The sequence below is a fragment of the Sabethes cyaneus genome, chromosome 1, assembly GCF_943734655.1.
Source record: "Sabethes cyaneus chromosome 1, idSabCyanKW18_F2, whole genome shotgun sequence".
Taxonomy (NCBI): Eukaryota; Metazoa; Arthropoda; class Insecta; order Diptera; family Culicidae; genus Sabethes; species Sabethes cyaneus.
Window position 1 is genome coordinate 85,914,996 of NC_071353.1, and position 18,184 is coordinate 85,933,179.

Below are 18,184 nucleotides of genomic sequence, written 5' to 3' on the forward strand. Positions count from 1 at the left end.
ACGGAAGAGTTTCTTGAAATTGCAAGCTCTATCGTCTGGTAGAATTTAAATTTTGATTAATCCCCCTAAAAGTGAAATAAATAAAATGTTTTTCTTCAGTTAAGATATAACACATTGATGTGTTCTGTAAAATTTAAGAGCATATTATTACCAGAAACTTTGCTGAAGACAGTAACCTTCTGTCTCTTCAGCGAAAATAGAAAAATCTAATTTATTTTATATGAGTTTGTAAAATCAGTTTTTCCATTTTAGCTCGTTTTGTAATTGTTGTATAACTTTTTCATGTTGTACAAATAGTAAAAATACATAACTTTGCTTGTTTAGTAACTGTAGAACTTTGATTATAAAAAATACCCTAATTTTGACCCCGAATTACCCGACTATCGACAGACGGATACATTTAAAACATTTTACATTTGCTGATAGTTTTGCTGCATACATACACCATTTTTCCATATGAAGAAATGAAAGAAAATTTCAGTTGGGGCCAATTGCGGTACACATCACATACTGATTGCTTCGTTTCTGTGATGTCAGTTTTTGCAGATCTATTTTGCCAACAATTTAAAGTAATAATGCATTAAATAAATATGGCATTTTGGTGAATGACCCTTTGTGTTAAAACCACTCAAAACAAAAAAAATTATGGAATTTTGCTCATAACAACTTTATTGAAGAATATATGTTAGTAAAACATCGATTAGTAACTTTATAACAATATGGCATTCTAAAACCTACACGTGTTGTACAAAATACAACAGCGTGAGTAACCGAAGGTTAATAAAACTTGATGAAATTTATTCAAGAAAACTTTATTGAGTCAAATAGAATGCCATTACAGGAAATTATGCATAGTTCAAAAAAGTATAAACTAGACCTTTACTACGCAATGTGTATGTTAAAGAGTAATATTTCCTCTTACAACTTACTTTTATTTGCACTTACTCAAATTAGTAACACTCTTACTCAGTACTTACTCGGCAATTTCATGAAAAAAGGATCTATCAAAATTTATAAGTGCTTCTATTTTGTTAAAATTTTGTAAACTTATTCAATTTCCAAAAAAAATATGTTAACGTAGATGGAGACCGTATAACAAAGGTTCCTTTCACCACTAGGTGGATTAAATCGGGTTTTTATTTTTAGGTTTCGTATTCTACTAAGACGCTCCAAAAACTTCAGTCAAAATTTTAAGGCCAATCATTTTGTTCTGAATATCCTTTTCCTTCAAAAGGGCAAAAGAATTATTCGCGCAATAATTTTTTTTCGTAATTTTTTTGAATTCTTGTTTTTGAAAGATTCTAACTCTTGAACTCATGGTATTAAAATCAAGAAATCTATTATGAACACACTTCTCAAATTGTAAATTCAAAACAAGCTTCGTATGTGGCTCCTACGCCCAAAAGTTAAGGCCGTTAGTAGGTTAATTTCTATAAATCAATTCAATAAATCACGTAAACATTATTCAGTTTTATAATGTTTTATAAGGTTTTGATAAAGTAAATTAAATGATGCTTACAAATATTAATGCACTCTAGGAAGGAAAATGTAATTATTGCACGTATGTTCTTGTGAATTTTACTGGTAAATAAGGATTTTGAGGAATAAGGAACGGAAAATATAGTCAAGTTTATTATAAATGTTCCTGAGAAATGAAATAATTATTGTGGCAGTAGAAAGGCTAGGTCACACCGCTAGGTGGATTAATTCGGATTTTTCTAAAAGAAAAGTAATCGTAATCACAGTAAACAGATGGTATATTCAACTGTCGTCCCTGCCTGTGAAGTAAGAGGATCACGAAGAAAATGTATGGGAATATTTAACCTTGAAACTTTGCGTTAATTTTCACTCATTCGTATTGGAATATATTGGAAAAGAAAGTTAAAATAGAAATCACATCCATTATGAGGTGATCGGTATCTAAACCATGAAAATCCATTCATAAATTGGCAGAGCTATTTTAGGCAGAGCGTTCAAAATCTTTCATATTTTCGTGACGCTCACATTTTTCGGTTTTTTGGAACGACACCCTATCGCAAACCTTGCCGTAAGACGTAGTCCTGCATCATAAAACTGGAATTTTAAAACACAGATTATGTTGCCACACTGTTTTTGATTTCCGAATTGTTCGGACTTCTACTTCTATGGTACTACGCAAGTCACAGGCATCAGCATCCATCATAAACGAGCCTAATAAAATAATCGTAGTTTTTAAAAAATGTTACATACCTTAGAAAACTGGATTAAATCTGGTCGATTTTCTGGAGCAGCACTAAGCAACAGTCTGACGAAATGTTGGATTTCCGAAGGCAAAAAAGGCAATTTTGGATGCTTTGGTAATCGTAAATCTGCGGTAAATTTCCTGAAAACATCGTAATCTTTCTCCATTATCATAAATGGAAAACATTTCTTTGTATATATTGCACAAATTAATATACCTAAAACACAGCATAATGAGAAATATTTAAATATAATTTAGAGTATTAATGTATACAAACCGAATGAAAAATAATCAGATCGTATCGAAATTATGCGATCCAAAACGCACTCCGGAGCTGTATATTCAAGACTAGGAACAGTAAAAATATTTTGATTTGGATTAAAACTGCAACGAAAAATTTGCAAGCTGCTAACACAATAGTCGAAACCAAAAATCTTCCACGATCCATGTATATTCAAAATTACATTATGAGGACAGATGTTTCTGTGTACCAATTGTGCTTCATCGTGAATGAATTTCACTGCCTCCATTATCTGTATAAGACCATATTTTATTTCCGTTTCTGACAAATTGATAGTTTCAAGTTGCGATGTAATAGCTGATGGAACGTTTGTCGTTTCTCCCAAAATATTAGCAAGAGTGGTGTGAACTGGTTCTGTAGCAAAGGCAAAGCTCTCTCGACTCTCTTCTAATGCATGCTGCACTGTAAGTATTTGAGGATGTCTAATCTTTGTTAATTGAACTACTCCGTGTTTAATGACACTGTATATTTCTTCTCGATCTTCTTTAGAGTATCGCTCAAAGAGTTTTTTTTCTAGAACAAATATTGAGGACTCTTCTTTGGTTGATTTTTTAAAACCGGAAAAAATTTTCCAAACACATCCTATAATAAAACATAAAAAATAGAGGGTATATTATCAAAAACAAAAATCAAAAGACTTTTTGCCTTTCTACTGTATAAATATATAGTATAAAGGTATAGAAATCACTCGGAAAACCGGAAATGGAAAGAAGGTCCTGCGGGCCGAATGTTATATACCATTCGACTCAGTTTCGAAAACTGAGCATTTTCTGTGTGTGTGTATGTGTGTGTGTGTGTGTGTGTGTGTGTGTGTGTGTGTGTGTGTGTGTGTGTGTGTGTGTGTGTGTGTGTGTGTGTGTGTGTGTGTGTGTGTGTGTGTGTGTGTGTGTGTGTGTGTGTGTGTGTGTGTGTGTGTGTGTGTGTGTGTGTGTGTGTGTGTGTGTGTGTGTGTGTGTGTGTGTGTGTGTGTGTGTGTGTGTGTGTGTGTGTGTGTGTGTGTGTGTGTGTGTGTGTGTGTGTGTGTGTGTGTGTGTGTGTGTGTGTGTGTGTGTGTGTGTGTGTGTGTGTGTGTGTGTGTGTGTGTGTGTGTGTGTGTGTGTGTGTGTGTGTGTGTGTGTGTGTGTGTGTGTGTGTGTGTGTGTGTGTGTGTGTGTGTGTGTGTATGTGTGTGTGTGTGTATGTGTGTGTGTGTATGTGTGTGTGTGTGTATGTGTGTGTGTGTGTATGTGTGTGTGTGTGTATGTGTGTGTGTGTGTATGTGTGTGTGTGTGTATGTGTGTGTGTGTGTATGTGACGCTTTTAATCTCACTCACTTTTCTCGGAGATGGCTGGACCGATTTTAATGTTCTTAGTGTCAAATGAAAGGTCTAGGTGTCCCATTGGTCGCTATTGAATTTCATACTGATCGGACTTTTAGTTCAAAAGTTATGTATAAAAATAGGACAAATATGAGACTTCATTATCTCATAGGTCTCTTAACCGATTTGAACAAATGAATTGCATATGAAAGAGGAGCCTTGCAAACCCTTAACTTCCAAATTTCATGACGATTGGACTTGTAGTTTGAAAGTTACATAAAGAAATGTGAAAAAATGGTATTTAAAACATATTTATGTTACATATAAGCATTAATTTAATGAAAAACATCACACATTTTATGATTAATTTAAAATTACTGCTGAGATCTATCAAACGAAACCGAGTTATTTAAAATAAAAATTAAAATTGTGAACGAATTAGAGATTTGGGAGTTATTCTAGACTCAAAATTAACGTTTATAGATCCTTATAATACAATTACTTGTAAAGCAAGCAACATGCTCTCTTTCATAAAACGCTTTAGCTTTAATTTTCGAGACCCATACACATTAAAAACACTTTACATTTACTACGTTCGTTCAATTCTTGAGTACTGTAGCGTGGTATGGTCTCCGTTTGCCAATGCACACATAAATAGAATAGAATCAATACAAAAACAATTCTTGTTGTACGCACTCCGTAATTTAAATTGGACGAGCCTTCCTCTTCCATCATATGACGACCGCTGCAAGCTTATAAATATCGAAACATTAAAGGCGCGTCGTGAATTTGCAATGGTCTCATTTGTTAATGACATAGTCTCACAACGTATTGACTCTGCCGAACTCTTATCTAAATTAAATTTTTACGCACCTATTAGAAATTTCCGTGTTCGTACACTATTTGCCGCGGATCATTATCGAACTAATTATGCTAAATTCGGGCCCATAAATCAAATGATGGTGCTATACAACCAACATTGTAATTTTATTGACTTCACAATTAAAAAAAACAAATTGAAGCAATATTTTAGGACAATAAGTAATTCAAGTCAATAACAACAGAAAACTAGCAGAAATGAGCAAACATAAATAGAATATGTAATCGATTGATAACATTAGGTTAAGCTTGTATCACGGTCTACACACGATTGACTGCAAATAAATAAATAAATAAATAAATAAATAAATAAATCGGACGCTTCATTCAAAAGTTATTCAAACTTTAACATTTAAGCCCCGTATATTAAACCGTTAAAACGTGTGAAAGCAAAACATATCAATCAAATGTTGATTGTATTCAATGTTTGAGATGTGTGTGATGTATGTGTGTATGTATGTATGTATGTATGTATGTATGTATGTATGTATGTATGTATGTATGTATGTATGTGTGTGTATGTATGTATGTATGTATGTATGTGATGACAATTTGCAATTTTAAAATTTGCAATGAAATTCAAGAAAAGTGAGAAACATGTCAATTGTCTGAAGTTTTTGAAGCCTCTTAGTGGAATACGAACTCTGAAATTAAAGAAAAGAAAAAACTTTTACCGACTAAATTCCACTATTTAATATTTATTCGCGACAGATACGTATACGCTTTGAAATAAGACACTGATGAAGCCTGCACGTCGTAGGTGAACTACGTATCTGTTGCAAATATATATTAAATAGTGGGATTCAATCGAAAAGTTTTTTCTTTTCTTTGATTTCAGATTTCAATTGTAATTTTCTTCACTTGCCGTTACTCACAATTGTAGAAGAAAAGCAAAAAGCGAAGAAAAGCAGTTTATTTAAGCATGTAGGTATAGTGGTGTATAGAATTGAAAATACTAGTGAATTGATTTTTCCAAATAAATTTGTACAAATTCCAAACAAATTCTGCGCATCAATAGATGCTCTTTTCAATCCATAGATACTAGAGCTTAGAAATGTTATATGAAAAATAGGAAGTAAACGATGCACGGTAGAAATTTTGTAAGATTTGTTTTCGTTAGTGATATTTTAAAGGACAGATGTCTTATGTCATGTATCATGTTTTAATAAATAAATCAAAAAAAGACAAGCACTGGGAATCATATAGATCGTATTTCCCATTCTCAAGCATGTTTATGGCGCAGCTTTGGCACTATTTTTCGACCTCATCTTGTTTTCCTAACCCTCTAACATTGTAAAAACGATGCGATCAAGCTAATGACTATCTTTTCATGAAAGTACATTCAAAAGAAGCTTAAGTTTTGATTTTCATGCAAAAATAATTATCTGAAGGAGCGCTAGCTAAGAAATAGTTCCATTTCTCGTTTTCATATCTAATGCTCTATTCAGTAATTTTTTTCTAATTCAGATATATTGCAAAATTGAAGCCAAGCAAACCAATAGTAAAATTTTGAGATCAATCATTTTGTTGTAGATATCCTTTGTCTTCAAAAGCGAAATATAATAATAATTTTTCTGAACTCTTGTTTTTTAAAGATGCTAACTTTTGAATGCATGGTATTAATATCAAAATATCAAAAAATCTGTTATGAACAAATACTTCATATTGTCAATTCAAAACAAGTTTCGTATGTGGCTCTGAAGCCCGAAAGTTAAGGCCGTCTGTAGACCCGTTAGAGGGTTAATTTCTAATTTTCTATACATATTCATTCAAGTCTGTAAAAATTATCTTTTGTGTTTACTAACTAAAACTAAATAAGGTGTTCATGAAGTAACATAAATGACGCTTACATATATTTACGCACCCAAGGAAAGAAAATATAATTATTCTACACAATACGTTGTGAATTTTACTGACAAATAAGGATTTTGAGGAATACGGAACGGATATTTAAAAATATAGTCTAATATAACATCGATACATCTACAATTAAGTTCCTGAGAAATTAAATAATGATTATTGTGGCAGTAGAAAGGCTAGGTCACGCCGCTAGGTGGATTAATTCGGGTTTTTAACACTAAAAGCACTGTGAACTCAACTTAACTCATTTTCACACCGCTAACCCATTAAGCCCCACACTTTTCCCAGCAGGGATAGAAAGTTGAAACTTTCAGGAAAACTCGTTTTTAGGTCAACTAAGAAAAAGCCGCTGACATGTATTTTTAATTTTGACCTTGTGTCTCGCAACGCTACGTTGCGAAAACGCTACGCTGGGCGTTAAGGGTATACCGGTTTTGCATACCTTCTTACTATGCATATAAATACTTCATACTTTTTTACCGCTAAATCAAACTTTTTGGGCTTTGGGATTTTTTTGGGCTTTTGAGTATTAATAAAGATTAAATGAATGAATAAGAGTATTACATGTGATGTTTTATCTATACCTATAAAGAAGGATTTCTGTCTGTCTGTCTGTCTGTCCATATGTTCCTTATAGAATCGAAAACTACTGAACCAATAGGCATGAAAATATGCATGTAGAGGTTTATTGGGGCCACGAAAGGTTTTAGTGATGGTTAGAAACCCCTCCCCCCACTAAGAGGGGGGGCTCCCATACAAATGAAACACAAATTTCTGCATAACTCGACAACTAATCAAGCAAATAGAACAAAATTTGGCATGTGGGTGTTTTCGGTGACAAGAATTTATTCTATGGTAAATTGAGGCCCCTCCCCTCTTTATAAGGGGAATTATAACTCTTCTCCTCTTTAAAAGGGGGGGCTTCCATACAAATTTCCTCATAACTCGAGAACTAATCAAGCAAATGGAACCAAATTTGGCATGTGAAGGTTTTCGATGGCAAGAATATTTTCTATAGTAAATTAGGACCCCTCCCCTCTTTCAGAGGGGGGGGCCCTGTACCAAAGAAACACAATTTTCCTCTTAACTCGAGAAGTAATTAAGCAAATGGAACCAAATTTGGCATGTGGGTGTTTTTGGAGACAAAAATTTTTTCTATGATGAATTAGGACCCCTCCCCGTTTTAGGAGGGGGGGATCCTATACACATGAAATACAAATTTCCTCATAACTGAAGAACTAATCAAGCAAATGGAACAAAATTTGGCATGTGGAAGTTTTCGAGGGCAAGAATATTTTCTATGGTGAATAAGGACCCCTCCCCACTTTAAGAGGGGGGAGGGCTCCTATACAAACGAAATACAAATTTCCTCATAACTCGAGAACTAATCAAGCAAATGGAACAAAATTTGGCACGTGGGTGTTTTCGAAGACAAAATTTTTTTCTATGATTAATTGGGACCCCTACCCACTTTAGGAGGGGGGGCTCCTATACAAATGAAATTCAAATTTCCTCATAACTCGAGAACTAATCAAGCAAATAGAACCAAATTTGGCATGTGGAGGTTTCTGGAGGCAAAAATATTTTCTATAGTGAATTAGGACCCCTCCCAACTTTAAGAGGGGGTGCTTCAACACAAATGAAATACAAATTTCCTCATAATTCGAGAACTAATCAAGCAAATGGAACCATATTTGGCATGTGGGTGTTTTTGGAGGCAACCATTTTATCTATGATGAATTAGGACCCCTTACCTTTTTAAGAGGGGGGGCTCTCTTACAAACGAAATACAAATTTCCTCATTACTCTAGAACTAATCAAGCAAATGGAACCAAATTTATCATGTGGGTGTTTTTGTAGGCAAGAATATTTTCTATGGTATATTTTCTATGGATTTCCCCACTTTAAGAGGAGGGGGGGCCTCCTATACAAATGAAAAACAAATTTCCTCATAACTCGAGAACTAATCAAGCAAATGGAACCAAATTTGACATGTAAGTGGTTTTGGACGCAAGATTTTTTTCTATGGTGAATTGAGACCCCTCTCTTCTTTAGAAAGCGAGTTATGGCCCATCTCCCCTTTAAGAGGGTGGGCTTCCATACAAATGAAATGCAAATTTCCTCTTATCTCGAGAACTAATCAATCAAATGGAACCAAATTTAGCATGTGGGAATTTTAGATGGCAGAAATTTTTTCTATGGTGAATTACGACCCCTTCCCCTTTTAAGAGGGGAGCTCCCATACAAATGAAATTCAAATTTCCTTATAACTTGAGAACTAATCAAGCAAATGGAACCAAATTTGGCATGTGGGAGATTTTGGAGTCTTGAATTTATTTTACGATACTTAGAGACCTCTCACCCCTGTGGTAGGGGGATATGGACTCTCATACAAATAAAACAAAAATTTTTGCGAAACTCAAAAACTAATCGAACTCGAGAAATTCGAGACTCTTCCATAAAACAGTAGTCAATACAAGACCACAAAAACTATCTATAGTAACACTAGATCATTCAGGACGAGACGGTCGCGAGTGTTGCCGGTGACCCGCCGTCGGAAGCGCCGCCCACTGAGGGGCTTGCAAAACTCGAGATTGTGACAAAGATCATCCGAGATTCATGATTTATGTACAACACAGGTTAATTTGTGGCAATACGAAGTTTGTCGGGTCAGCTAGTAATAGATATTGAAACATTTGGGTTGGAGACCATCTTTGCACTAGACGCATAGTATGCAGTTTGAATGCTAAATGCTAAACATCGCAGATGATTAAATGCCCACCAACACGTTCCGGAAAGGTTGTAACATTACTTGGGTCCAGGAAACTGTCGTTATCTGTCACTCAATTCCTCCAGATATTCCGGAGGCAAAGTTACTTTAACGATTTTATTACGCTCTTATCACAACGGCCATCACCCAGATAACACAAAATCGTAATAGAAAGTTCACATTAAATCGTTTTCATGTCAATTTCATATTGGAGATGCTTAGAGTATGTCAAATCGAAATGAACAATAAGTTGTTTTGCAGTCGTGCGTGTCTTCATATGCAATTCATGACTGTGAATTATAAAGCAGGATAGACAATTGCAATATTTGATTATATCTATATCATATATTCAGTAGTATTTAGTTGCGTGTTATAAAAACTGCGCAAAATAGAATTACAAATAGTTGTCAAAATTTTCGCACATATATCGCCTCCACTTTGGTACATATATGCTCTTATATGGCGTGGAATATAACTTTTTCGTTCAGATATGATTTCGTATACCTCAGTTGCAATCGAGATATACAAACCAAATGGTTTACTGGGCAGTGTATGAAGCTGCGAATTCTATGTTATGTAAACTTTTATGTTTCCGGGATATTTCGAACAAGCGAAAGCTAAGATTCATGTGTTTACTAAAAAGCAACGACATCAAATGAAACACCACAGCGACCAAACGAAAACAAACGTTCCCGTTGCAAGTTTTGAATATCGTTTCTTCCTAGCGTTGCGTTAATAGGTCAGGCGTTAAGGAAAAACCGAAAATGGCTCAAAGATGGCTGTATAAATGGCTACCGTTCGATGCATGTATTGTTTTGTGCCTTAAAAATGCATATGTATTAGAAGAGCACGTAATCAGTGCTCCCAGCTCCCTAAATCTTGTCATTCCATTTATCGACCCGGTATATATCAACAAACGCTCAGCAAAACATAATTGCTAATGGAAAATAAATTCAACGGAATCATAAAGATCATTACGTGTACGTAAAACGTATAATCTGGAATTGATTAATAGATATTTGGTTGCGCACATATTTCGTTGCACTAGCGCTTTCCGAAAAAACAGCACCACGGTCTCAAAGTTTCGCCACATCAATGAGCTTTTAAAGAGCTTTCTGCTTTTACCGCATCGATAAGCTTAGAGAATGTAAACAAACTGACTAGCAATCAAAAACTCGCCTTCAATGCAAACGGATTAATGAGCCATCCTATTGAATGCATAGGATCAATAGGATTGCTGCTGCAAATCTTAGATGAATCGGAATGCCTTAATAAAGAAAATAAACCATATTTCGGGATTTCGTAGTTGGTGCGGTTGGCTGCGGATCAGTTGTGTTTATGTCTGCAAGCTCTGCCGTTTGACATATATTACAAATACTAACGCAACATTCAAATAAACGTTTAGGTTTTTAACGAACACATGAAATGTACAGTACAGTGTGTGTCGCTCTAACACAATAACGTTAGCCACTTTCGGTGTCTCAATAGAGGTAGAATCGAGTTTTATAAGCATTTTTCCTTAACTATCTGAACAATAGCAAAACCTGTTGTTTGTTCACAGCTGTAATTATGTTACATGTAACATCTGACCTTTGAGTAAAAACAGATCGATTAGATTTTTTTCCCAATCTTTCTTTGTTTCTCAGGGTCCAAGTTGATATTTTAAACCGGGCCTTCTCTAGAATTGAATGAAAGTGCGTTGCGTTTTCGCAACGCTAGGAAGAAGTGGGTTTGCTTTGCAGAAGATTCCTTTACTTAACCTGCCTTTCCGTCGCATCAACTACAGTGCCAACAGCGCCATCTGCAACGTACATTCAACCGAGTTTCGGTGCAGGGCTTGAAAATGGATCGCAACTTGACTGTGTCTGCGTGAATGCGTACGTTTTCCGCATTCAAGTTGCGCTTTTATGACGATCATTTGACTGTTTTTTGAATCCAGTCAATCTGCTGTTTACGCTGATGACGCCTTATAATCCATGCGGTCTCTCAAAAGAAGCCAACAGGTGTTCTACCGCTTTGCGTTCAAATTGAAGAATGTAAACTGCAAACTGACTGGAAGCAAAAGGTGACTATTTTTTCGTATCTCTTTCTGTCTCCAAATCGGCTACCCATAGCAAAAGTTTGTCGCCCGGAGTCGCACAGTGGGACCATTCTGGAAAAAGGCGGTCAAAAGTCTTTTCTCGCTTTTCCTGACGTTTTCGAGCTTAGGTGTCTTAAGAGAAGTTTCATAAAAAAGTATTCTGCATCTAATGACATTTTCATATAATTGGATATTAAAGGGATAACAAATTTGAAAAAATTAATTTTTTGACGTAGGACTACGTCTTACGGTAAGTTTTGAGATAGGGTGTCATTCCAAAAAATCGAAAAATGCGAGCGTCACGAAAAATGAAAGGTTTTGAGCGCTAATAGCTCAGCGGTTTTCCGATCGATTTTCAATATTCTTACACCAATCGATCGGAAAATCTTCTAAGAATTGGCCCAAATGAAGAAAAGTATGGATTCTTGATGTTGAACTATTGAAAAATTGAAAATAATGAACCTATGTTTTACCAGAATTCTCGCTTCGTGGTTGGTTGGAAGATTCTTTACGATGATCTAAACCTATACCAATTTGATATCTGTGCTTGGGAAGTAAGCCAAAACAAGTGACAAAGTTTTCTCATTTCAACAAGATTTCTTAACACCGCGGTTCAACCTAGACCATTTTGATGTCCTTGCTTGGGAAGTACGCCAGAGAGAGAAACAAAGCCCCCTCGTGCCAACAGATTTCTTACGAACGCGATTAAACCTAGTCCAATTTGATGTCTGTGTTAGGGAAGTGTGCCAGAAAAAACGACACAAGTTCGTTGTCCCAATAGATCGCAAATTCTTTACTGCGAGACGACTAAACCTCGGCGAACTTGATATCTAAAATGTGCTACAGCTGTAGTGTTCGGTTATAATACGATTCTGTATGAATACGCATGCTTGCCGTTTCATTAGAAGTGTAGTGGAAAGATGTGCTGTTGATAAAATAGGACTGAATTGGTAAAATCCCTTCAACGTGGAAACCATAGATAATAAAAACAATCTAGCTTCAGTAAGGCAGCAGGAAAGCAATAGCTTGTGTTCTTGATTTTGTTAAATTGTTTTCAAATGCACAATCTTTTGAGAATTGAACGTATGCAATATTACTACTTTGATAAATGTTACATATACCGCAAGTAGCTTGTATATATGTTGCATATAGCATGTATACATGAAGAATCGAATGATTACAAGCATGAATACATGCCGCTATCACTACAAAGAGACTTACGTAGTCCTGCGTCACCTATATGCAACCCCTCTGATTTTATAGAAACTAGATAGCATGGTCATGTGTTCGGCAAAGTTGTAGAACTTTGAATTTCATTAAACTTTGCCGTAGATACTAAGTATCTGCATCATATGGTTTGCGAGATATAATTGACTTTCTGTCGTGACCCTCTTAAAATCAGTTTTTTAAACTTCCTGTACACAAAACCTCATCTAACAGGTTCGACATGTTCTACAAACTTTTGGATACTATCAAAATACGTAGCTTTCTAGGAGGTGTATATATCATATGTTGCTTTATTTGCTTTAAAAATGGATTTGAGGCATAAATTTTACCGTTTTTACAAGTAATTTCAGGGTGTCGACTCAAATCCAAAAATAAAATTCCCTGACTTTCCCTGATTCCCTGATGCTTCAAATATTTTTCCCTGACCCTCAAAACTCGAATATCAAGCTTATTTGGGTGATTTCTGGCTTAAGTTTTTAATCCTTTAGCATGGCTTATGCGAGCTGCTGAAAACTAAAGCTAGATTGCTTCATGTTTTACGAACACATATCAAAGATTCTTAACCTATTTCTTACCAACGTTTCGAAAACGCCCTCTTCTATCGAGTATCGAGGGACAGTTATGTTTGAGGTATCAACTTGAATCCAAAGAAACAAAGATTGAGAAATAATCTAATCGACCTGTTTTTGCACAAAGCTTAGATGTTACATACAAAAAAATTACAGCCGTGTAAACATAACAAATCTTGCTAATTTTCAGTCAGCTCAAACTTGTAACTTTACCGTTGGAAGGTGGACACATGTCTGCGAGTTTTCAGTTAAACTAAAACAAAACTTTCCTGGAAGTTCCAGCTTGTTATCTTTGCTGCAAAAAGCATGGGGTTAATGAGATGATTCCCCAAAGATTTTTGGTACAAAAATGTGCGTTTTGCTGGCTTCGAGGTACGGCAAAACTTTAGCTAGATATATTATTGGAAAATGTCCAAATGGCAAATATTTTAACCCTCAATGGTGGACAGTTAAGACTAAAGCTGTGTGTCATGATTTCGGAATGCAACTATCGAGGCTTGAAAGCAACATTGACTCGAAGGTAGTTCGGTGGCCGGCCGTTCGGTCCGATGACCGTATATGGGTGTTGAGAATTAAGGCAAATTCTTCAACTACAGCTTAATCAACGTATAGTCACCAACAAATCATAAATTCGATGGTACTAGGGACGAATTGAACCGCCCAGTTCGCTTCGAGGTACGATGCTGTTCTAACAAGCCAGTTGTGTTCGAATCTCGGCTAGCTGGTTTTGTTAGACGGAATCAGTAGGATCGTTGCACTGACCCCGTAATTTTCCTGTACTCTAACAGCCGGCTGCGAAGTCTGTCGATAAAGAAGGATAATGTCTAGTGACGGTTAATGCTCAAGACTTTGCTTTGCTTTGCTAGGGACGAATTCTATGACAGGTTCGAAATGATTTATGGGGTGCGCACGACTTGAAAATTCAAGACTCTAGCTCCCAGATCGATCGTGTTTAACGGTCAAAACTTTTTGGAAGTCACAATATATAGTCTTTTCTTAGCGACTTTGAGCACTATCTCGACGTAAGATCCACGCAAGGTTATCGAAATTGGCGAAGGCTCGCACTGAGAGGATGTTGCATTTCAACATCTAGCGGTTTACGGCATATGACGTTGCAGTGGAGTACACCAGAAAGCTTGATCAACGAATCGCAGAACAGCAGGACGAAAGGGAATAAGACGTAAGTATGCTGTGGAGGATCCGCCATAGCGCCAACAACTACGAGGGAAGTGATAGGCACGACGTGGGGAAGACAATCACCCTTATTCCGCGAGTCACGTGACTCACTACGACAATTGTCATTCGCCGTGACTCGCCACGGCGAGTCGAATTGAGTGCTGTCACCTAGGTGACAACCGTGTCACCTAGGTAACAACCCCGTGTCACCTAAGTGACAAACCGTGTCACCTAGGCGTCGTGTCACCTCATTCGCGATGACTCCAAATTAGTTACGTCACTCGCCTCGCAGAATAAGGGTGAGTGTAACAGCTTGTTTGATGTCGAATGCCAGAAAATGACAAATGAGAAGAACCAGGCCAAGAGTCGTATGCTCACTGCGGATCACGTCAGAACAGAGAAACATGTAAGCTTTCTGCGTATTACGTAACCAGCTGAACCAGTCCCGAAGGTTGCCTACTCGCATAAACGCAAATTCTACAGAACCTTAATGCTCCCGGTAACCCTTAACGGACATGAATCATGGACACTGAAGGAAGATGATCAATGCTTGGGACTTCTGAGTGTAAAATTCTGCAATTGGTGAAAACGCTGTAGATCGCGTGTAAATAACAGTATGTATCCCGCTTTGTGCTCTTGATGTCTGCACTGTGAAGTGCGTGAGACCTGCCATTGCCGATTTCGAGCACTACAGCGAGTGGAGTCTGACAATTGTACGGCGCAAAACAAATAAAAAATTTACGGCAAACAACCGATCAATCTGCGTATATTTTACACGGAAATTGATTTGATTCGAAAGTTGATCAACAATATTGCCGGGTAAACAAAATTTCCCTGATTGAATTTTGAAATTCCCTGATATTCCCTGATTTCCCTGATCCAAAAATGAATTCCCTGATATTCCCTGATTTTCCAGGAAATCGACACCCTGAATTTTTTCCGTAAATAGGCAGCTACTGGCAGCTAAAGTTAGCATCGCTTGAACCACCATAGAATGTAGTATAAGTGTGCCAAAAAATTTTGGCCGGGTCTGGCCGGGCATTTTGGTTATTTCAATTATGAATTACATACATATATGCTGGTTTTAGTAAGTTATCAGGGTTTTATTATTCGTACATGTTAATAATAATTTCACAGGACCTCGTCCACGTCTGTTTCGCTGTCTGTTGTAGAATTATTTTCGTTCTGGAATTTTTGTAAAAGTTTGTATGCTGCTGGTAACAACCGCATTGATTTTTTTACTGTTGGTCTTCTTAAAGTTGGACTTCTTAAAAATCAATGCGGTTGTTGTCAGTTCCACTGCAAACATCCACATCATTAAGCTTGAGCGTATACAATATCGTTGCTTACGTATCGCTTTAGGATGTATGCACTCAACCCACACTATGAGTTTAGAAGTACTAGCAGAAATTCTCCCATTGAAAGACCGCTTCTGGAATCTTGCTTCTCGTGTTCTTATTAAATGTGAGGTTTTGAATCCTTTAGTAATTGAAAACTTTGAAAGGCTAATTGAACTTCAGCCTCAAACTCGTTTTATGACTGTTTACTACAATCACATGACTCAAAGCATTAATCCTCGCTCATGTCTCCCCAATTCAACCATTTTGCCAAATTACTCTAATGTCTTTTTTGATACTTCCATGCTAGAAGATACTCGTAACACTCCCGAGCATCTACGTATACAGCAGATTCCCCAAATTTTTTGTAATAAATTCGAAAATATCAACCCCATTAATATGTTTTACACTGATGGATCACTATTAGATGGATCTACTGGCTTTGGTGTCTTCAACGTTAATTTCACCGCTTCTTACAAACTCAATAACCCAGCCTCTGTCTACGTAGCAGGACTAGCTGCAATTCAGTATGCTCTAGGGATTATTGACCAATTGTCCCTAGATCATTATTACATTTTTACAGATAGTCTGAGTGCTATTCAAGCTCTACGATCAATTAGAGATTTAAATCACACCCCATATTTCTTTGTAAAAATACGAGAACGATTGAGTACCTTAACTGAAAAATGTTTTCATATTACTTTGTGAGGATACCTTCCCATTGTTCAATATCTGGCAATGAGAAGGCTGACACATTAGCTAAATTGGGGGCAATAAGCGGTGAAATTTTTGAGAGACCTCTCGCCTTTAACGAATATTATGCTTCTTTACGTCAGAAGACATTAATTAGTTGGCAAAACTCTTGGGACAATGGAGAACTAGGAAGATGGTTACATTCCATTATTCCCAAAGTATCAACTAAACCATGGTTCAAAACTTTTAATGTGAATCGTGATTTTATATGTGTGATGTCTCGAATTATGTCAAACCATTACTGGTTCGAAGCACATTTACATCGTATAGGTCTCTCAGAAGATAATCGTTGTACTTGTGGTGAGGGTTATCATGACATAGAACATGTCGTTTGGCAATGCCCAACATACCATGCCGCTAGATCCGTGCTTAAAGATTCCCTTCGAGCAAGAAATAAACAAGCTAATGTTCCTGTTCGTGATATTTTAGCAAGTTTAGACCATTGCTACATGTCTCTTATTTATACTTTTCTCAAAACTATTCGTATCCCCATTTAGCACTTTCTTTAATCTTTTTAGAAAAGGATTATAAGACAACCCACATATGTGTCTAGAACTTGAAGTATGAAAACAATTACAAGAAACCATATTCAAGACCTCCATACCTGTTTTTTGTAAACTCATACAAATTAGAATGTTAATATTTTTAGTAATTAAGTAATCTTCATTTGTGCGCGAGCCGTATAAATAAACAAACTGAATATTTAAAAAAAAATGCGGTTGTTACTAGCAGCATACAAACTTTTACAAAAATCCCAGAACGAAAATAATTCTGCAACAGATAGCGAAACAGACGTGGACGAGGTCCTGTGAAATTATTATGAACATGTACGAATAAAAAAACCCCGATAACTTACTAAAACCAGCATATATGTATGTAATTCATAATTGAAATAACCAAAATGCCCGGCCAGACCCGGCCAAAATTTTTTGGCACACTTATACTACATTCTATGGCGGTTCAAGCGATGCTAACTTTAGCTGCCAGTAGCTGCCTATTTATGGAAAAAATTAGTTGTAAAAATGGTAAAATTTATGCTTCAAATCCATTTTTAAAGCAAATAAAGCAACATATGATATATACACCTTCTAGAAAGTTACGTATTTTGATAGTATCCAAAAGTTTGTAGAACATGTTGAACCTGTTAGATGAGGTTTTGTGTACAAGAAGTTTAAAAAACTGCTTTTAAGGGGGTCACGACAAAAAGTCAGTTATATCTCGCAAACCATATGATGCAGATACATAGTATCTTCGGCAAAGTTTAATGAAATTCAAAGTTCTACAACTTTGCTGAACACATGACCATGCTATCTAGTTTCTATAGACAATTAATTTTTTTCAAATTTGTTATCCCCTTAATATATAATTATATGGAAATGTCATTAGATGCAGAATACTTTTTTATGAAACTTCTCCTTAGACACCTAAGCTCGAAAACGTCAGGAAAAGCGAGAAAAGACTTTTAAATGCCTTTTTCCAGAATGGTCCCACTGTGGAGCGAGGCTGCGGCTGTAAAGCCAAAGCCAAGGCGTGTCCATAAGGGTGACGCCTTAGTAGTGAAGCTGACAGGTAATCTGTCGTATGCCGACCTAGTGAAGACCTGCCGAACCCAGGTAGGGGATATGCTCTTCGAGCTCAAAAAGGACCCAACAGTCCAGAGCTCGAATTACAGGCAACTGGTTGAGCAGTCCCTGGGCGAAGCAGGCCAAGTAA

At 36.4% G+C, this 18,184-nt stretch overlaps 1 protein-coding gene across 1 annotated transcript in view; it reads right to left on the reverse strand.

Annotated features, from left to right (window-relative positions):
* Positions 1 to 18,184, reverse strand: part of LOC128734182 (SCY1-like protein 2) — a 189,279-nt gene that overhangs the window by 128,782 nt on the left and 42,313 nt on the right. The window contains exons 2-3 of the mRNA XM_053828243.1: positions 2,499 to 3,104; positions 2,230 to 2,438 (exon numbers count right to left, since the gene is read on the reverse strand). Of these exons, the coding sequence (XP_053684218.1) occupies positions 2,230 to 2,438; positions 2,499 to 3,104 (815 nt within the window). The remainder of the gene's footprint in view (positions 1 to 2,229; positions 2,439 to 2,498; positions 3,105 to 18,184) is intronic.